The 21,923-nt window shown below is 54.7% G+C and overlaps 1 protein-coding gene across 1 annotated transcript; it reads right to left on the bottom strand.

Moving 5' to 3' along the window:
• Positions 1–910: 910 nt before the first annotated feature.
• Positions 911–21,592, bottom strand: GPR161 (G protein-coupled receptor 161; the record flags this gene model as incomplete). The annotated part of the gene is made up of 5 exons (XM_081112969.1): positions 911–1,176; positions 2,123–2,242; positions 11,360–11,464; positions 16,993–17,717; positions 21,219–21,592. The coding sequence occupies 5 exons, from the start codon at positions 21,590–21,592 to the stop codon at positions 911–913; spliced, it is 1,590 nt and encodes a 529-aa protein (XP_080969095.1).
• Between the last annotated feature and the right edge of the window lie 331 nt (positions 21,593–21,923).

Raw genomic sequence — 21,923 nt, 5'->3', positions numbered from 1 at the left:
ACGGCCCACTCCCTCATCCCATCTCCCCAGCTGCACAGAATGGTGCTAGGAAGTGCAGGTGACGTGAGGAAGAGGTGGAGCTGGGCGGGCGTGCAGGTGCTGGCTCCGGCCGGCCGGCCGGCCGCGTGGTTTCTATTCTGCCTTATCTCCTGTCCATCAAACTTTACACTGGAGTCCGGAGTCCTCCGTGAAGGGAGTTCCTCCAGCGACAACAGTGTCTCCCCTGCTGCTGGGCACCACGGCCGTCCAGGCGTGTCCTAGCGAACAGTTCCATTCTTGGAAATGAAGCATCTGCTTCCGCTCCTTCCTCCTGTCTGTTACAGTGGCTTCTCTCTCCCTTCTTTCGAAACAGCAAAGCATCAGGGAAGAGGGAGGTGGCCTGGGCTGCCCCCGGGAGCACTAGCAGGTGGCTCCACCGATGCCAGGTCATAACCAGCACGGAGGCCTGGAACTGCGTGGGGGCCCTGCTCCTGGCTTCTCTAGGGACCCCACATGGCCTGCTTCTACCCTGCAGAAACCTGGGGTGCCCTCCGCCCCAGTGCACTGGAAGAGCCCCCCTCCTGAGCCTCTCGGGGGGGGGGGGACAGTGAGTAGCAGATGTGAACAAAAGAACATGACCCGCCCTGGGGTTCCCCCGCTGGTCTGTAGGCCCCCCCGGTGCCCCGCCACCCAGAAAGCCAAGCCACGCCTCCACTTTCTCTGCTTTGTGCTTTTGATGCGTCTGGTCCCATCACTGGGATCTAGGAGGAGCCCACGGGTGGGCTCGCAGACACGGAGTTCCTGGCCTGGGCGCAGTTCTCAGTGTTTTTTCTGGTGGCTGCACCCCAGGTGCCGTTCCTGCCCGAGTTCCCAGGGCCCCGGCTGGGTGGGCTGTGGGCCTCCATCTGGGGCCCAGGCCAGCCCGAGGCCCTCATTTCTGTTCCGCAGCTGGAACGTTCCCCTCCTCGATGCTCTGCAGTGGGAGCCTCTGGCTCCCGGGGGCTCGGGTGCCTCCGCTGCCCCCAAAGCCGGCCCCTGGGATGGTCCGCGCCACCATCAAGACCCCAGGCAAGGCCTCCTCCCCAAATAGGTTGATTTTGGCTTCCGCCTCAATGGCTTTGGCCAGGCTGTCTGCATAACTGTCCAAAGAGGTGTGCACGTCGGCCTTCACGTGGAGGATGGGGTTCTTGGCAGCTTCTGAGGGAAAGACAGAGCAAGGTCAGCGAGGGGCCAGACCCCGGTGGAGGGCGCGCATTTCCCAGTCTGGTTCGCGCCCAGGGCCTGGGAAAACTAGAAGGAGCTAGCTAACCTCACATCCTCTGCAGAGGGAGGGTCATGGGGCACCTCTTTCTCCGTGGGGTTTCTGTGATAAACCATTCTCTCCAAGATGCTTAGCCTAGGCCCGGCTCACAGAAAAGGCTTGATCAATGTTTTCTATTAACCACATTCACATTTTACATCTTTGGAAGAGGTCTTTGGCCGTTCGGCTCCCTGGGGTGTGTGATGTGGGTGGTTCTAGACTTCCACGGGCTGAGTGCTGAGCCAGTAGGGACGTCTCATCTCTGAACTGGCCCAGATTCCCCGGAGTCAGGACAGCCTCGGGGTCGGCAGGATACTGTGGTCCAGGCGCCCCACCCAGGACAGGACCCGACAACTAATAGAAGAGGGAGGGGTGTGGGTCTGCTCCCCCCCTCCCCCCAGAGCCTTCTTACTGTGAACCTCACTGCCTACTTTCCTGCTGACACATCGCGGGAACAGCGCACCCCCTACTCCTCACATGTTCTGAGCAGGCGACTTCCACCCACTCTCGGGGGGGGGGGTGTGGGGGGGGAGAGTGGAGGGGCCCTGGGCTCGGCCTCCCTGCACTCATCTGGGAGGATGGAGTCAGTCTGAGCACCTGTGTGTCTACGGAGAGTGCGACAGCCCCTGCTGGCCCAGCTTAAACGCTTCCAGATCCAATGGCTGGGAAGCCCAAGGACTTGAAGGAGACTGCAGGGTTGGGAGTGGCACGGGGGGGTGGGGGGGTGGGGGGGGCAAAGGTGGGAGCCCTGGTGTGCTGGGTGAGGACGGATGAGCCAGGAGTTCTCCTAAGACCACTCCCTTTCCCTGTGTTGTCCAGAAGCTGTCAGCCACAGACACCAACCTTTGATCTTTTCTACTTCATCCTCGAACGTCACCGAGCTCCTCCTCTTGGGTGGGCAAGTGGAGTGGAGGGGAGGCTGGTCATCGGACGTGTAGTCTTCAAGCAGCATCACGTCCGTCCCTAAGACCAAGGGCAGGTTGCACACATGGAACGGCCGTCCCAAGTCCTCCTCGCCACCTCCCCCAGCCCCGCCGCTCTCAACCCCCTTGCATCCCTCTCCCCCATTTATTCCAACCCACAATCCAGTGCAAGAGCTGCTCTGCAGCATGTGCCCAAGAAGTGGCACACTGTGCCATCCTATTTCAGGGGCTTGGCAGCCAGCCACGGGGCCTCTTCCGACACACAAGTTACAGCAGCGCCACGCAGCGCTGGGTGTTCCGGACCACCGCGGGCACACGCGGTGTCCAGTGGGCCGGACCTGGGCGGGGGAGGGGAGAAGGGCTGCGTAGGAGAGACCGCTCCAGTAAAACAGCCTTGTGTTTGGAGTGATTCCTCTTACAGTTTGAATTTCTATCAATAATCACTTTAAATGTAAATGGATTACACAATCTACAAGAATAAACTCAAAACGGATTAACAGCTTAAATGTAAGGCCTGAAAGCATAAAACCAGAAGAAAAATAGGCTGTAAACACTTTGTGGTTAAAATATGTTGCACTAAGTAAACATTTAGAAAATTGTTTTATTTTTCCATTACAGTTTACATTCAGCGTTACATTCGTGTTAACTGTACGGCGCAGTCGGCACACATTTACGTAACTTACAGTGAGTCTTGCACCTACCGGTCCTCACTCACAGTTACTGCAATATTACTACGAGAGGCCTGGTGCACAACATTCGTGCACTGGGGAGTGGGGGGGGGGCGGTCCCACAGCCCGGCCTGCGCCCTCTCGCAGTCTGGGACCCCTCCGGGGATGTCCAACTGCCGGCTTAGGCCCACACTCCCCCACACACTCCCCCAACAAGACGGAAGAGGCTGTCGCCACCACTGCTGCACTCGCCATCTGTGAGCCCGGCTTCTGGCTGAGCGGCACTCCCCCTTTAGGAGCACACAGACCACCAGGGGTCAGCTCCTGCATTGAGCGCCTGGCCCCTGATGGTCAGTGCGCATCATAGGACCAGTCGTTCTGCCGTTGGGTAGATTTGCATATTAGGCTTTTCTTACATAGGATGTCCTCTTGCTGCACACCACAGTCCCAACTAATGCTATGACTGCCAATTTGTACTTCTTAACCTCCTCACCTTTTTCACCCAGTCCAACCCCCCTCCCATCTAGAAACCACCAGTTTGTCCTCTGTCCCTATGAGTTCGTTTTTGCGTTGGTTGGTTGTTTTTTTAGATTCCATATAGGTGAAATCATATGGTATTTGTTTTTCTCTGTCTGACTGATTTCACTTAGCACAGTTTCCTCCAGGACCATCCATGTCATCACAAAGGATAAGATTTCATTCTCTTCTTTGGCTGAGTAATATTCCATTGTATATATATGTACCACATCTTTATCCAATCGTCTATCAATGGATACTTAGGCTGCGCCCATATCTTGGCAATTGTAAATAATGCTGCAATGAAAATGGTGGTACATATATATTTTCAAGTTAATGTTTTTGGTTGTTTTTTATACTAGAGGCCCGGTGCACAAAAATTTGTGCACTCGGGGGGAAGGTGGGGTGTCCCTCAGCCCCACTTGTGCCCTCTCACAATCTGGGACCCCTCAGGAGATAATGACCTGCTGGCTTAGGCCGGCTCCCAGGTGGCAGAGGGCAGGCCCAATCCCTAGGTGCAGCCCCTGGTCAGGCTCAGAGCAGGGCTGATTGGGGAGTTGGGGTGCCGCCCCCTGTCATGCACAGAGCAGGGCAGATCGAGAGGTTGCGATGCCACCCTCAGTCACGCTCATGGTAGGGCCGATTAGGGGGTGGGGGCACCGCCGCCGGTCACACTCAAAGCAGGGTCGATGGGGAGGTTGTGGTGCCACCCCCTGTCACGCACAGAGCAGGGCCAATCAGTGGGTTGGGGCGCTGCTCCCTGTCACTCACAGAGCAGGGCCCATTAGGGGGGTTGGGGCTCCGTACCCTGTCACGCACAGAGCAGGGCCCATCAGGGGCTTGGGGCTCCGTAACCTGTCACGCACAGAGCAGGGTCGATCAGGGGGTTGGGGCGCTGCCCCCTGTCACGCTGATCCCGGTGCTGGGAGGCATATTACCCTTTTACTATACAGGATAAAGGCCTGGTGCACGGGTGGGGGCCGGCTGGTTTGCCCTGAAGCGTGCCTGGATCAGGGTGGGGGTCCCGCTTGGGTGCCTGGCTAGCCTGGGTGAGGGGCTGATGGCTGTTTGCAGCTGGTCACACCCCCTTCAGGGTGGGGGTCCCCACTAGGGTGCCTGGCCAGTCTGGGTGAGGGGCTGAGGGCTGTTTTCAGGCTGGCGGGTGACTGAAGCTCCCAACTGCTCCTTTTTTTCTTTTTTTTTTATTCTGGGCCAGCTTTAGCTCTGAGGCTTGGCTCCAGCTCTGAGGCCTCAGCTGCTGAAAGCAGGTATCTGGTTTGTTTGGGTTCTATAATCGAAACACTGTTTCAACTCTAGCTCTGAGATCCCGGCTGGCTGAAAGCAGGTTTCTGGGGTTTTGTTTAGCTTCTATATTTGTAACAATGTTTCAAACTGCAAGCTCAGAGGCCGGCAGCGGCAGGCGGGGAACGTTGGCTTCCTCCATCACTGAAGCAAGCAAGCCTCATGTTTGCTTCAAGCTGCCTGGTGCCGGCCGCCATCTTGGCTGGCAGTTAATTTGCATATTGCCCTGATTAGCCAATGGGAAGGGTAGCAGAGGTACAGCTAATTACCATGTTTCTCTTTTATTAGATGGGATACTCAGAAGTGGAATTGCTGGTTCATATGGTAGTTCTATTTTTAATTTTTGAGAAACCTCCATACTGTTTTCCATAGTGGCTGCAACAATGTATAATCCCAGCAAGAGTGTACAGGGCTTCTCTTTTCTCCACATCCTCCCCAACACTTGTTTGTTGATTTATTGATGCTACCCATTCTGACAGGTGTGAGGTGACACCTCATTAGGGTTTTAATTGGCATTTCTCTGATGATTAGTAATGTTGAGCGTCTTCCCATAAGTCTGTTGGTCATTTGTATGTCCTCTTTGGAGAAATGTCTATTCAGGTCATCTGCCCAGTTTTTAATTGGATTTTTTTTTGTAGTTGTTGTTTGTTTTTTGGTAAGTTATATGAGTTCCTTATATATTTTACTTATTAACCTCTTATCAGATGTATCATTGCTGAATATTTTCCCCATTAGCTAGGCTGTGCAAAACCTTTTTAATTTTATGTAGTCTCATTTGTTTATTTATTTATTTTGTTTCCCTTGCTAGAGGAGACATATTCAAAAAGATATTACTATGAGCAATGTTAAAGTTTTTACTGACTATTTTTCTTCTAGCTTTATGGTTTCAGACCTTACATTTAAGCCTTTAATCCATTTGAGTTTACGCTTATAGATTGTGTGATCCATTTACTTTTAAAGTAATTATTGATAGGTAATGTAGTTATTGCCATTTTATTATTCATATTTTTTATTATTCATGTTTTTATCTTTTTTCTTCTTTTGCTTAAAGAAGTCCTCTTAACATTTCTTATAATATTAGTTTGATGGTGATGGACTCCTTTAGCTTTTCTTGTCTGTGAAGCTCTTTATCTGACTTTCAATTCTAAATGATAGCTTTGCTGGGTAGAGTAATCTTGGTTGTAGGTCCTCCCTTTTCATCACTTTGAAAATTTCTCATGCCACTCCCTCTGGCCTGTAGTGTTTCTGTTGAGAAATCAGCTGACAATCTTATGGGAGCTCCCTTGTAGGTAACTAACTGCTTTTCTCTTGCTGCTTTTAAGGTTCTTTGTTTTTAACCTTTGCCATTTTAATTATGATGTGTCTTGGGGAGGGCCTCTTTGGATTCATATTGTTTGGGACTCTTGGCACTTCATGGACTTGTATGTCAATTTCCTTCACCAGGTTAAGGAGTTTTCAGTCATTATTTCATCAAATAGATTTTCAATTCCTTGATCTCTCTCTCTCTTTCCTCTTCTAGTACCCTTATGATGCAAATGTTACACTTGATGTTGTCCCAGAGGTACCTTAAATTTTCCTCTTTTTAAAAAGTTATTTCTGCCTGGCCAGTGTGGATCAGTGGTTGTGCATCAATCTATGAACCAGGAGGTCACAGTTCAATTCCTGGTCAGAGCACATGCCTGGTGTTATGAGCTCAATCCCCAGTAGGGGGCAGAAGGGAGGCAGCTGATCAATGATTCTCATCATTGATGTTTCTATCTCTCTCTCCCTCACCCTTCCTCTCTAAAATCAATAAAAAAAGTATTTAAAAATAAATTAATTAGTTACAAATAAATTATTTCCTTCTGCTATTCTGAGTAGGTGTTTTCTGCTACTTTGTTGTCCAAATTACTGATTCAATCTTTTGCTTCCTCTAATCTGGTGTTATTCCCTCTAATATATTCTTCATTTCAGCTATTATATTCTTCATTTTTGACTGGTTCTTTTTAAAAATCTTTTTGTTGAAAGTATTGCAGATGTCTGCTTTTTTCCTCCATTGAGCTCTCCACCCCGGTCCCTCCTCCTCTGCAGACCTTCACTGCCCTAGTGTCTGTGCCCATGGGTCATGCATATATGCATATAAGTTCTTTAGTTAATCTCTTCCACCCTTCCCTCTGAAATATATCAGTTTGTTACATGCTTCCATATCTCTGGTTCTATTTTGTTCATCAGTTTATTTTGCTCACTTGATTCCACATGTAAGTGAGATCATGTGATACTTGTCTCTCTCTGGCTGGCTTATTTTACTTAGCATAATACTTTCTTGGTCATTCCATGCTGTCTCAAAGGGTAATAGATCCTTCTTTTTTATAGTTGCATAGTATTCCATTGTGTAAATGTATCACAGCTTTTTTATCCATTCATCTACTGATGGGCACTTGGGCTGTTTCCAGATCTCAGCTATTGTAAACTGTGCTGCTATGAACACAGGGGTTCATACATTCTTTCTGATTGGTGTTTCGGGTTTCTTAGGATATATTCTTAGAAGTGGGATCACTGGGTCAAATGGCAGTTCCATTTTTTAATTTTTTGAGGAAACTCCACACTGTTTCTCATAGTGGTTGTACCAGCCTGCATTCCCACCAGCAGTGCACTAGGGTTCCCTTTTCGCCACATGCTCCCCAGCACTTGTTAGTTTGTTGTTGATAGTCATTCCGGTAGGTGGGAGGTGATGTCTCATTGTGGTTTTAATTTACATTTCTCTCATGATTACTGACGTTTTCATATGTCTCTTGGTCATTTGTATGTCCTCTTTGGAAAATTGTCTATTCAAGTCTTCTGCCCATTCTTTAAATTGGATTGTTTGTGTTCCTTTTGTTGAGTTGTATGAGTACTTTATATATTTTGGAAATTAGCCCCTTATCAGATATATCATTGGCAAAATACGGTCTCCTGTACCGTGGGTTCCCTTTCATTTTGATGCTGGTTTCCTTTCTGTACAGACGCTTTTTAGTTTGGCACAGTCCCATTTTTGTTGTCCTTTGTTTCTCTTATCCTAGGCGATGTATCTGTGAAAATTCTACGTGAGATGTCTGATATTTTGCTGCCTACATTTTCTTCTAGAATTTTTATGATCTCACAGCTTACATTTAAGTCAAGTCCATTACCCATTCTGACTTTATCCTTGTGTACGGCGTAAGTTGGTGGTCTAGTTTCTTTCTTTCTTTCTTTCTTTCTTTCTTTCTTTCTTTTTTTCTTTCTTTTTTTTTTTTTTGCATGTACCTGTTCAATTTTCCCAACACCATTTATTAAAGATACTGTATTTACTCCATCGTATGCTCTTGTCTTCATTGTCAAATATTAATAGAGCATATGGCTTGGGTCAATTTCTGGGCTTCCTGTTCTGCTCCATTGATCTATATGCCTGTTCTTGTGCCAGTTCCAGGCTGTTCTGATTATGGTGGCTTTGTAATATGACGTGATATCTGGTATTGTGGTCCCTCCACCTTTGTTGTTCTTTCTCCAGATTGCTGCAGCCGTTCAGGGTCTTTTTTTGTCCATATAAATGTTTGGAGTGTTTGTTCTAGATTTGTGAAATAAGCCGTTGGTATTTTATGGGGACTGCATTGAATCTACAGGTTGCTTTGGGTACTATGGCTATTTTATTGATGTTAAGTCTATCAATCCATGAACACGGTATATTATTCCACTTCTTTATATCTTTTTCTATCTTTTTTTTCAATATCCTGTAGTTTTCCGAGTAAGGGTCTTTTACCTCCTTGGTTAAGTTTATTCCTAAGTACCTTAATTTTTTTTTGTTGCAATGGTAAAAGGGATTGGTGTTTTTAGTTTCTCTTTCCGAGAGATTATTGGTGTTTAAAAATGCCACCGATTTCTGGCTGACTGGTTCTTTTTTATGTTTTTCAACATCTTTGTTAGAGTTCCCACTGAGTTCATCTAATCTTCCCCTGAATTACTGAGCATCCTTTTAACCAGTGTTTTGAATTCTGTACCTGGGAGATTTTTTGCCTCCATTTCATTTCATTCCTTTTCTGGAGTTTTGCCCTGTTCTTTGGGACCTGTTTCTTTGTCTCCCCATTTTGGCTGCCTCCCTGTGTTTGTTTCTATATATTAGCTAAGGCTGCTACATCTCCCAGTGTTTGCAGGATAACCTTAGGTAGTAGGTGTCCTGAGAGGCCCAATGGTGCAGCCTCATTGGTCACCTGAGCCAGGTGCTCCAGGGGTGTCCCTTGAGTAGGCTGTGCATACTCTCCTGTTGTCGTTGAGCCTTGATTGCTGTTGGCATGTTAGTGGGTGGGACTGGCCTCGGGCTGACTCCATGACTCCAGCGGATGAGCTATTGTGCAGGGCTGGCCCCATGGGGTTGGATTCACTTTAGTGGGACTCTGGTCCCAGCTGAGTCCACCCTTTGGTTGTGCCATCTGTGGAAGTGGTTGGGTGGTGCTCTGGTGTGGTCCAAAGCTGACCACAGGGTGTGTTGATTCTGAGGCCTCTTGGGAGGACTCCAGTGTAGGCCAAGGTTGGCCCTGTCTGTGCCTGGCCTGGGGCCACCTGGTAGGAGCTACAAAGTGATCTGCAGTTGGTAGCTACCTGAGAGAGGCTATGCTGCAAACGGAGGCTGGCTGCCACGCTTGCTGGGCTTGGGGCCACTTAGCCAGAGGTACAGGCATGCAGTGGCCAGATGCTGCTTTTGGGGAGTTTGTGGACCTTTGCGAGATTTTAGGAAAGTCTGCAGCATGGGCAGAGCCCGGCTGCTTGTGAGGAACAGCCACCGGAAGAGGTGTGGGTGGTGGCGCGGTGTGTGGGATGGGTCTCAGAGAGCCTCCTGGGGTGGTGAGGGGCGTGAGCCAGGCTGACGGAGACTCAGATGGTGCCTTTGCCTGCAGGCTGGGTGGGGCGAGGGCTCAACAAAGAAACAATGGCACCTGCTGGCACGTTTGTCCCAGGGAGAGCTGCCCCTCCAGGCCTCGCCCAGAAACCAGACCATTTTCTTTCCCTGGCGTCTCCGGTGCTTTCTGAACTGCTTCCCTTTGCGGGAGCTCAGAGCAAGCGTTCGTGACCTCAGGTCCTTGAAGGGGACGCCTGCGTCTACAGCAGCCTTCCATGCCACCCAGGTTGAGTCCCTGCTGATTTCACAGCCTGACATTGTGGGGGCTCCTCTTCCTGGGACGGACGCTCTGAGCTAGGAGCCCAGCATGGGGCTGAGACCCCTCACGCCTCAGTGGGCACCTCTGCCACGGAGACATGCCTCCTGGTCCTTAACCCCTGCGTGTGGGCGTGGGACCTGCCTTTCCACGTCTCCGCCCCTCCTGCCGGTCTCACTGTGGCTGCTTCTGTGTGTCCTCAGTTCCGGGAGTTCTGTTCGGCTGGTCCAGCTGGTTCTTCATGATGGCTGCTCCATCCTTTAGTTGTAATTTCTTTTTTACACTTTAGTTGTAATTTCTTTTTTACACTTTAGTTGTAATCTTCGTGTGGTTGTGGGAGGAGGGAGGGGAGTGTTTGCCTACCCTGCCATCTTGACCAGAAGCCTCTCACAATCTTTTGGCAGCAGAGTTACTGAGGAATAGTCCCCACGCCACAGCTCACCCACTCAAAGTGCACGGCCGGCCGCCACCCCACCAGGCCGAAAGCCCAGGAGGGCGGCTCGCCATGGTTCTCTGGAGCCCAGTACAGTGTCTGGCCAAGGGAGGAGCTTGGCAGATATTTGTTGAATGAATGAATGTCACAGTCTCGGGACCGCTGCTGGCTGTCTGAGAAGGGGGCAGAGACCTTCCCTTCCCTCAGATCACACAAGGGACTCGGGGCTACAAGGGACGGTGTGGCCAGGGGCTCACCCTCTGGGTTGCCAGGCGAGGGAACGTGCTCAGGGAAGATTCTGCGACAGAAGGCCTGTCTCGGTGCCCGCCGTGCCTGCCCCCAGAGCCCCACGACACAGGCTCAGATCAGAAACCTCGGTCAAGGCAGAGATCTACAGCTGCCGGCAGCGGCGACGGCAGCACAGAGCCCCGCGGCTGCTGCACCGCCCAGGACTCCACGCGGCGCCCTTCAGGCCGGAGCCCTGGGCGGAAACGCCTGCTGCTTCTCCAGCCACGTGGAGCCCTGGACTGGTGGGGACACTGCCAGCCTCTGCCGCTGGCCCCCCGCCCCAGGGCCTGGTGAGAGCCCGAGAACACGCTTGGCAGGGACAGATGTGGCACCTGCTTCCCACCAGCAGCCCGGGAGACCCTAACCGCACCGAGCCCTGGGGTGCACGGCCCCGGGGAAGACGGGGAGGATCTGTGGTGGCGAGGTGTCTCTTCCGGGGACAGAGGCGCAGGGCATGTCACGGTAGTGACCCCCCATCGGGGCTGCCCTCGATACAGCGATTGCCGTCCCTCATTCACAAATGGGGAAACCCAATGGTTAGCAAGACTGACCTCGGGCCACCTGACTCGCAGCCTCCCAGCCTGCACGGGCCGGGATGAGGTCCCTGCTTCATAGAGAAGGAAACCGCGGCACAGAGGCTCTGCCGAGCTAAAAGCCACGACAGGGAGCCCTGCCTCTGGCCCCCCCCCCCCGCCGCCCCCCCCCGCCACCCCCCGCCCCCTCCTTCCACCCGGCACAGGAGATGCGCGTCCACCAGTGCCCACACCGCGGCAGGTACACGCGGGACGCACCTGCCGCAGGCTTACCTGAGTCCTGGGAGCAGCTGAAGCCCGTGTCCCCCGTGCTGCTGCTGTGCCCCAGGGGCTGTCCGCCTGCCATGAGCGCCGTGAGGTGTGGGGACAGGCCCAGGTCTGAAAGGCAAAGTCGGCACTGACTGCACAAACCGCGTCCGCCCCCACGGCCTCGACCCCCATTTCAGTCCCCTCTGCCTCACCTCCCACTCTCCTGTCCCCTCTGCTCTCCTGCAGAACGCGCTCTCAAGCCATTGACAGACAGGAAGCCGTGGCGGCCGCCCTTCCCCACTGTGCCCTGTGCCCGCCCAGGGAGCCTGCATTGTGACATAGTTGACTGGGTCCCCAGAGGGGACCTCCCGTGACAACTCAAACCTACAAGGCAGGTGGGAGAGGAGATGGGAGGTGACCTGTCCCGGGTGACTTTCCGGTTAAACGTGGAACCTGGGTGTACATTACCTCCTGAAATCCCACCTGAATGCCAAAAAGGACTTTTTAAAAAGGTTTGCACCCCAGAGCAGGAGAGAATGCTTGTCCGCTGGAAGGAGGGTGGGAGAGGCAGTGGGTGTGACCAGGAGAGAGCTGGGGTGGCGGTGGGAGAAGGCTGGAAGGGGAGGCCCTGGGCGCCTCTATAGTCAGGTGGGCGCGACAGACGTCTCTACGGGAAGCAGTGGCCCCAGTGTCAGCAGGAGAGCGGGGGACAGGCACCGAGCCTGGCCTTGGAGACCCCAGACAGAGCCCCGAGGACCCTGAGAGCTGGACACGGTGCAACAGCTCGGCCGGACCTGCAGCCCAGACGCCTCCCACCAGGGCCTCGGTAGGAACCACAAAGGGAAGGCGCAGACCACAGGCCTGTGAGCAAAGCACTAGACAGACAGAGATGGGGGATAGCAAGGAAAGAAGAGCAATGGGTCTCAGAGGAGACAAGGCAGGGAGCTTAAGAAAACAAAAAAGTTCGAATGTTCTCTGAAAGTTGAGAAAACAATGAATCCATGGACAAGAGGCTGTGGTGACCAGGGAGGTAACAAAAAGGAGCTCTGAGGAATGAAAACCTGAGCTCACAAGTCACACTCTGCTGTGACGAGGAAGACCTACGGCCTGGCAGACGGAAGGACCCACTGTGAGGGGCCACCGCTGTGCTCCCACAAACGCAGTAGGCGGAAACTCCAGTCTGTACCTTTCACCTGGCTTTTCTTTTTTCTTTTTTAATCCTCACCTGAGGATACCTTTTCCATGGATTTTCAGGGGGTGGCAGGTAGAGGGAAACATCAATGTGAGAGAGAGACATTGATTGGTTGCCTCCTGCATGGGCTCTGACTGGGGCTGGAGATCGAACCTGCAATCCAGGTTCATGCCCTTGACTGGGAACCGAACCTGCAACCCCTCCGTGCATGGGCCAACCCTCCGACCACTGAGCCACACCGGCCAGGGCTTCCCCTGGTTTCCTGCGAGGACAGACACACACTCTCCTCCGTTCTCTGGAGCCAAGGAGGACATGCGATGGTGGAGGGGAGGGCATGACATCCGGGAGTTGCACTCTTGCCCAGGGTTGGTGTGGTCGGCTGGGACGAGACCCCACACGACCCTCCCCTCCAGGGCCTTGACCCCAGAGTATGACTGTGTCTCAGCAGGAAGCCTGTCTTGGGAAGGAGGCCGGGGACCGTTCACTGCCAACGGGGAAGGCTGAGGCCACAGTGGGTTTGGACACCGTCTCGGAGGCTGCGGTGAAAGCCAGGAACGAGCCCCGGTCCCCGCAGGGGGACTCCCCGGAGCCAGACGAGCGTGGCTGGGCTGAAGGGTCTGGGAGCCGCGCAGCCAGGTGCCCTCCAGTCCGTTCACCGGCGTTCCCCACCAGAGCGGGCACAGTAACCCCGAGATTCTTCACGTGAAACAGCCAACCTACTGGGCTGGGCCCAACCCAACCCTTTTACACGTTATTTTAAAGGCACAAAGCGAGAGGCCCCAGGGGCCGGTCAGAAGCCGGGGGCAGCTGGAAGCCACTAGTGCCTGCGAGAGGCCATTCGCGGTGAGATGGGCATTCTGAAGTGACCCGAAGACTCTAGGTGGCACCAGGGACCGAACGTGGAAAAGCAGGTGGGAAAATTCAAAGGCTCCAGGGCGCCCCTCCCTCCCTGCAGCCCAGGCCTTTCCAAGAGGCCCAGGAGCAAGCGTGTCCTCTGCGCCCACAGGGGCCAGTGTCCTGGGCCCCGGAAGACACTGCGAGCATCGGGCGAGTGGCATTTGGATAGGCTGCCCTCCCCTGAGGTCCAGGCCACCCTCCAATTTCCCAGGGGAGCCCAGGGCAGCCTGCTGATGGGCTCTTCACAAGCAGAAGATACTTGGGTGGCTCAGCGGCAGCTGGCACCCCAGGGAGAACCTAACCTTTGACCCTTCCTGAGGGCAACAGAATGAGAAAACCAAAATGCATTCATTGTGGCTGAAATCTATGTATGAAACAGACATGACAACGTGTTTATAAAACGCCTGGCTTCCCAGAGTCAGCTGGGAGCTCCAGCTATTTCTGGAATTCCACTCTGCCTCTGCTCACAAGCGCTGTCAGGAAAAATAACTCCGTTTCCTCGCCCGCAGGTTACAGCTTTGCAGGTGCCCAGGCACATGGAGACGCACAAGAGCAAGACAGGGCCTCCGTGTTGTTTCCTGCTGGCTTCGGGATGGATCTTGTCCTTCTCGGCCCTTGATGACAACTAGTAGGGGTGCACTGTCTAGGGGGAGGAGGGCCCCGAAGCAGGCTTGGGACAGGGGCTGAGGAGCCTCCTGCAGATCCCCGTTGTGCCCACAGAGGGCATTAGACCAGGGTGTGCTCAGCCTTGGCTTGGCCAGAGGGGCCAGAGAGGGAGGCGGAGGCCAGGATTCCCCATCAGAGTCATTCCCAGCATGGACGGGGCGGGGTGCGAGCTGGCGGGCACCGTATCCTGCTGTTCCCAGGCTCTTGCTGTGCTGCTGGCCCCGGCCTGGGAGCCTGCGGGGAAGAGGCAACAGGGACCCCCCAGCTCCCATTCCTGGAGAAGGCCAGCATCTTCTGTCCCACACACTCTTCAACCCGAAGTCCTCCCACAAGACTGCTCCTCCCTCAATGAGCAGGAGACCGCCAGCTGCCTTGAACTTGCCAACCCAACCACAGCTGTTTTCCGCCCGTTCTCACAGCCTCCCCGGCTCTTCCAGGGTAATCACCAGTGACTTGCATGGGGAATCTTGGCCTGGAAAGCAGACGTTTCTTTTCGTTCTGTCTACCCTCTCCTCCTCATTCGCTTTCCTCATTTGTTCCCCCTTCCTCATTCTTAACTTCATAAAAAAACATTAAAAAAATTTTTTTTGCCTAGAAGATAAGTGATTTTACAAAATCTGAACAAATACACTAACCACTGAAATAAAACCAAACCCTGGAGGTACTTGTGGCTCACAAGTCACACTTGCAAACATGATCTCGCAAGTGTCCTGGGTGGGCATTCCAGTGGCTGATATATGGGGAGATTTCATTTCTCCTTTGGTCAAAATAAAAAGTCCCAGAATGCCTTCCTCTCTCCATCAGCCCAGGAAATAAGCCAGTGATGTTGGCTTATGTAACTGCCTCAGGGAACGGCTCTCCTAGCATCACTACCGTGAGCATTCGCGATCATTAGGAAGGTTCTGTCGCCCCGCCCTGCCTGTTTCATGAAGAGGAAGACTCAATTTGAGTGGCGTGAGTTGCCCACAGTCATCCAGCAAGAGCTGAGAACTGCAGGTGCCTATGGGCTCTTTCCATCAGCACCTGGTAAGTGCCCTCAAAATCTCTCTTCCCAGCCGAAACCGGTTTGGCTCAGTGGATAGAGCGTCGGCCTGCGGACTGAAGGGTCCCGGGTTCGATTCCGGTCAAGGGCATGTGCCTGGGTTGCGGGCACATCCCCAGTAGGAGATGTGCAGGAGGCAGCTGATCAATGTTTCTCTCTCATCGATGTTTCTAACTCTCTATCTCTCTCCCTTTCTCTCTGTAAAAAATCAATAAAAATATATTTAAAAAAAAAATCTCTCTTCCCATAGCTCGTCCCGGTGAGGACCCCCTCACACATGACCCTAAAACCCAGCTTCTCCATGAGGACAACAGAGTAGTAACTACAGGAGGCAAGACCCCCCTCACCCACCCCCCCCCCCCAAGCATGGGAAACACAGGCGACAGTGGAAGGAGCAACAGGACGTTTAACAGTAGCCGCCAAGCATCTCCTCTGATGTATGTATTAATGACAGACAAATAGTGGCTGTAGGTGGAGGAACCTGGCCGGCACCACCTTCCCTGTAGGGAGTGAGAGTCTGCCCCTCACCCCAATCCACACACGGAAGCCCTCACCCCAGTGTGAGGGCATTTGGAGATGGGCCTTTGGGAGGCGATCAGATGAGGTCGCTGGGGTGGGATTCTCATAAGAAGAGACCGGAGAGCTTGTTCGCTCCCACCCCTGCCCCATGAGCGCACACGGCAAGGAGACAGCCAGGCGAGAACCGCACCAGAGCCCTGCCGTCTGGCACGCGGTCCCCGACTCCCAGCCTCCTGAGCTGTGAGAACAGAAATGCCTGCTGTGTAAGCCACCAGCCGTGGTGTTTCCTTACAGGCGCTCGAGCTGATGAAGACATGGCCCAAGAGATGAAGGGTACCCTGGCAATAAGGCACAGGGCCACGCGTGCCCCTGACATGATCACTAGGGCACGTGACCCCCGGCGTTCCCGCCAAGAGCCTATAACCTCCTTCTGGTCCCGAGATCACACACTGAGGGACTGCTACCAAACCCTGACCAGCGCTGCACAGAAGTGTCCATGTCACGGAGACAAGGACAGAACAAAGACGTGAAGATGACAAAGGGGGACTGATGGCGAAGTGGGAACGGAAGAGGCGTGAGCGGAAAACGGGCGGCACCTGAACCACGTCTGTCGTCGGTGCCGGTGTCACTGTCGGGGTTGGTGACGCCTGTGGTTAGGCACGATGGTCACTCTAGGGGAGGCTGGGCTTTTCCAACCCTCCCAAGGCTAAATTATTTAAAATAAAAAGGCCTATAAAGGTCTGTCCCTGACTGGAGTCTTCCTGTGGGTCCCGTCAAAGAGGACAGTTGGTGTCCAGAACCTTGTTTGTCCTGAGTCAGTTGTCCGGCTGAGGGCCTCGCAGGGACACAGAGTGGCATTTCAGTGTGTGGTGGGGGAGGGGGGGCTGCATTATGAGGGACGACCTAGGACACCCGAGACCTGGGACGAAAGGCCAAGGACATCTCAGGATGAGCAGTGAGGGGGCGGCCGCTGCTGTAAAGAAGTTGGAAGGAAGAGACTGGCCGAGGGAAGGCAGCTGGTGGTGCTGGGTTCCTTCCTCTCGGGAGCAGCAGAGCTGTCCCCTTGAGGCCAGGACCATGGCAGGGGAGGGGAGGGGGCGTGGACAGCAAGCAGATTTCTGAACTCTGGCGCCCCCTGCGGTGCGCTGCTCAGCTCAGGAAAGCTGCGGGCATCACAGTGGGCCCTCTGGGTGCTCCTCCCCCAAAGGAAACCTGTACTTGGAGCCTGGAGGCCACAGCCCGTGTGAGACCTTGGCCAGCACCACGCCAGGGCGGCGGCAAGGACCACGGCTGCCCCTGGCTGAGGGAGAGCGTCCCGTTCCCGACCAGTTCCCTCGTTACCTGTGATCCTGTTGGAAATGCTGAAGAGCCTGGACGTCCTCTGCCGCTGGACGAAGGGCTCCCGGTAATACCGGTCCCCGAAGCACATGCCCAGCAGCTCCCTGCGCACCGTCTTGTTCCAGAGTCCGTAAATGAGGGGGTGGCAGACGGCGCTGGAGAAGCTCAGCCACGTGGCCCAGGTCTCCAGGCTCGGGGAGACGCAGTTCTTGCCCCAGAGGGCCTCGCAGGTGATGACCACCATGTAGGGGCCCCAGGTGACCATGAAGGCGCCCAGCACCACCAGGATGGTGATGAGGGCTTTGCACTGGTTGGCGGAGTAGACGACGCCCTGGAAGGCGTTCCTCCGACTGCCCGAGGAGGAGGTGGAGGTGCTGGAGTTCTTGCGCCCGGTCCCCTGGGCGTCCTCCTGCCCCAGGACCACCGTGCCACAGTGCACCTTGCGGGCCTTGACCCTGGCCACGCGGAAGATGAAGCCGTAGCACACGAGCATGACCAGGAAGGGGAACAGGGCGCACCAGATCTGCCAGAAGGCCGTGTAGCCGGGCTCCCGGTGCCACGCCGCCACGCACATCCACTTGAACTCGTCAAACTCCACGGAAGACCAACCAAAGAGAGGCGGCAGGCAGCCGATGAGCGAGTGGAGCCAGATGTAGACAAGAGCCATCACGGCTCGGTTCCCCGTAATCTTCATGGGGTACACCATGGGGTACAGGACAGCGTAGTACCTGGGAAGGACGGGAGGCGAGAGAGGATCAAAACAGAGAAAACACCAGGCTGGGCACGCGCTGCTTTCCGGGCGGAGAGCACCTCCCCACCCAGATCGTGACCAGGGACATGCTGGCTGGGAGAGGACTTCCCCGAGGGCAATGCACGCAGGGGAGGGGTGGCCACGCAGACGCCGCCTGGTGCAGGCAGGACGTGCGGAAGGACTGTGGCTATGAGCCTCACATATCACCTGTGAAGCCACCTCATCCACCAGGCCCGTCTTGAGTCACTGGGGACCAGCTCCGAGGTCAGCCCGAGGCTGCCGGTCTCACATCTGGCCTGGACGTGGCGTTTCCGTGTCCAGGACTGCGGTGTGGACAGAATCGTGCATGTGCCCCGGGCACAGCCATCTGTTACCCTGGCGTCTGGGTTTACATCTCACAAGGCCGTGCGTGCAGCAGAGAGAGAAACAGGCCTCCGAGCAGGGGCGCCTGGCTCCATGGTGGCTCTGCCGTCTGCTGGCTGTGTGGCCCGGGGAAGCCGACTCAGCCTCCCAGAGCTCTGTTCCCCCATCTGCCACACGGAGCCACGGAGCCTCGCCACCGATCTGTGCGAGGACGGAGGGCGCCTGCGAGGGCCGGGCCTGCACCACGCCACCCTTCAAAGGGCAGTGGGGCTTGTCTCTGCCTGGCCACCCACTGCTCCCCTTCCTTCTTGAGGACGGGACGTTCGTGCTCCCGTAAAGCTGCTGTGACCACAGCGGCCGGAGTCCTGGGGAACGAGCCAGGCCGTTCTGGCGGCCACCTTGCCCGGTGATGGGCGGAGACACTGGCCTGGGTCCCATCATCCTGGCAAAGGAAATGTGAGGGGAGTTTGCCCAGGGCACTTCTGAGAACATTTCCTTCACATTCAAAAAGAACCAAGGCTAGTTTCTTAGTTTCTGAAACACATGCGGCCCCTGGCCTCAGGCCCCAGGGTGGCCAGGCAGCAGGGGTGGGGGTGCCGCCTAGAGCAGGGATGGCGAACCTATGTCACCTCTGACACGCGGACTCATTTTTTTGGTTGATTTTTCTTTGTTAAATGGCATTTAAATATATAAAATAAATATCAAAAATATGCATCCTCGGGAAGAGACTGGACAAAAATCGTGCACCTATGGATGAGGACAGTGGGTGGGGAGTGAGGGCGGAGGGTGGGGCGGGAACTGGGAGGAGGGGAGTTACGGGGGGAAAAAAGAGGAACAAATGTAATAATCTGAACAATAAAGATTTAATTAAAAAAATAAATAAATTATATTTTTTCTTTAAAAAAATATGCATCTTTGTTTTACTATGGTTGCAAATATCAAAAAACTTCTATATGTGACACGGCACCAGAGTTAAGTTAGGGTTTTTCAAAATGCTGACACGCCGAGCTCAAAAGGTTCGCCATCACTGGCCTAGAGAATGCCAGCTGTCCTGGCTCCTCTGACCAACCCGCCTCGACATCGCAAAAACAATCACGATGAATAACCGTCCTTTGCAGCACGGCCTCTGGCTATTCTCAAGACGCTGTTAGTGTTAGCACTTTATGGCAAGACTTGGGCTTCACTGTGACAAATGGTGTTTATATCCCTCGCGGACTAAGGCTCTGGCAGGAGCAAGTCCAGCCGTGACAGTGAGTTCTCCCAGCTGCGTCCGAGCCCTGTGGGCATGCCCAGCCGGAGGAGCCCCCACAGCCAGAGCACTGCCATGTGCCTCCACACCCGCCAGCAGTTATTTGGTTTCGGGGGTGGGGGTGGGGGGGTGGGGGGGGGGATTTACATACATGGAAATGCACAAATCTGCCCCTCTATCATTTCCGTGTCTGCCACAAAAGATGGATTTCATAGATTTGAAACTTCATGTTTGAAATTTAAGCCTCATTCAGGCAGGTTCAGAGGAAAATGGAGAAAAGGACAGCTTCCCCGGCGGGGGAACGCAGGCGAAGTGGGGGGTGGGGGGGAGGGTCCCTTTGCTCCCTGTACCCTCAGCTGTCTTCTGAAGGCCTCCGTCTGTTCTCCAACAACTCACGCTTCGCCCGGAGCCCAAACAGGCCTTGTCCCCTGAGACTTCCTGATGTCACCTGTTGCTGAAAGGCCGCCGGGCACATATGGGCTCCAACACTCAGCTCCCCTGCACGAGAGCAGTGACCTTGATATGACCCTGGCTTTAACAGGAGGCTCCCCGCCCCAGAGAGCACAGTAACTCATGCTGAGCGTGGCTTTCCTCACCGGAACTGACAGGCCGTGGCTCCAGCTACTAGTACTTTCTCTGATTGGAACGCGGCTGAGAGCTGGAGTTCCAACCGGCATGAATGACCACCGGCTTCCTTCCCTCACGTCCTCCCCCGTGCAGACAGCCGCCAGGACTCTGGCCTTGGGCCTGGCCTGTGCCCTGGATGGACAATCCAGCGACCATTTGTCAGCTAAAACCCTGGTGGTCCCAAGGGAACCCGGGGACTGTGTCAGCCACGGACAGTGTCACGGGCTCGTCCCCTCTGTGCTTCCCTGACCGCTTCTTCCCCAATTCTGTACGTCACGCTGAACCTGAGTCTACCCTCCTGCCCCGAGGAAGTCCCCCCTCGCCTGGGATGAATGAGCTGACCATCAGCAAAATGCAAATCACCAAGCTGAATCCAGGGGGAACTCGCCACGGAAGCCACGCGCCCCCGCAGACAGCACGCAGCGGGAACGGAGGGCGCCTGTCGGATGCAGCGAGGGCACCCGCAGGCCCTCCTCACTGGGCCATCACACCACAAGGAGGGCCACCAGCCTGCAGGGCAGGTGCACCTCTCAGGCGCCCGCGTCTCCGTCCCTGGGTTGTCTGCCTTCCCCGGCTCTCCTTCCACCTGGAGGGGAAGTTGGTGAGGTCCCTGCACTGTGGACAGGAGACAGTGTTTCCTCTTTGCATCCCCACCCCAAGCCCAGCTCTGGCCCAGGTCAAAGCAGCAGGCAGCGAACAGCAGGTCTAATCCCTCCTCTGCCACGGCACCTTCCGCAGCTGCTGTTTCTCATCTGTACGCTAAGAATCGGGGGTCTCTATGAATGTTTTTTTAAAGCCATGGAAACTCTTTTAAAAAAACTACAGAGAGAATTACATATAAACATGTACAAATATTACAGATCACATACACATGGGCACTGGGCTCGAATGCCCACTGCCAGCCCTCCCAGGGTGCAGCCTCTCCCTCTTGGCCTGTGCAGGGGCAGGGACGTAATGCTGGAAAGGGCTCCATGTTCAATGACACTAAACAGAATGCGAGAGCAAACACCTATCTAATAAATGATAAATAAAACTCCACGCAAGAGAGACGAGGTCAGACCCGAGGTCCTCTGGCTGAAGGGACGGAAGCGAAGGCAGACTCTGCTTTCTCCCCTGGCCCCACAGAGCCCGGCACCCTCCCAAGGAACTCAGTGTGACAGTCCCAGGGCCAGGTGACCGCTCCGGTTCCCTCTGCACAGCTTCCTAACTCCTCCGTCCTCCCTCCTGCGGCAAGCTTACCGGTCGATGGCAATGACCCCGAGGGTGAGCATGCTGGCCGAGCTGATGAGCAGGTACAGGAGGGCGGAGAAGTTGCACCAGACCACCCCGAAGATCCATTCCCGCCGAATGGAGCTGGTCACCACGAAGGGCAGCACCAGCACGGACAGCAGGAAGTTGGACAGCGTCAGGCTGAAGACGAACTTGTTGCTGAGGGTGAGGAGGTAGGACTTCTTGTACAAGGTGACCACGATGACCAGGTTGCCCAGGCAGACGAAAATGGTGATGACCACGATGGCGATGAACTCGGTGACGATGGCGCCCCCTTCACCAGCCGCCGCCCCCGTGCGGTTGCTCAGCTCCTTCCAGTGGCCCAGAGAGGAGTTGAGGCTCATGGTCAGTGCGCCTGGGCGTGGGGTGGGCGCAGCATGCTGGATGACTGGAGGGACAGGGCAAGACGGGGGACAGGAGAAGGTCATCGGATCAGATCACCCGACCTCCACAGAGAGCAGCAGGGGCCCCAGGCCCCCAGCTCGTCCAGAGACTCAGCCAGCCTCCCTGCCACGCTCTACACACACGGCCTGTTTTCTACAACCCACTCTGTGTGCCGCTCATTGTGTCCCCGTGAACGAGGCAGCCGTCTGTTCTAAACGACCCATCCGTTCCGCAAGGCCAGCAGTTCCGACCTTGAATGCACCAACGAGTCACCCTGAGTGTCAGCTCCAA

The sequence above is a fragment of the Myotis nattereri genome (assembly GCF_964212035.1).
Source record: "Myotis nattereri genome assembly, chromosome: 18".
Taxonomy (NCBI): Eukaryota; Metazoa; Chordata; class Mammalia; order Chiroptera; family Vespertilionidae; genus Myotis; species Myotis nattereri.
The sequence above is the reverse complement of the archived record's forward strand: the minus strand, read 5'-3'. Positions and strand labels throughout refer to the sequence as shown.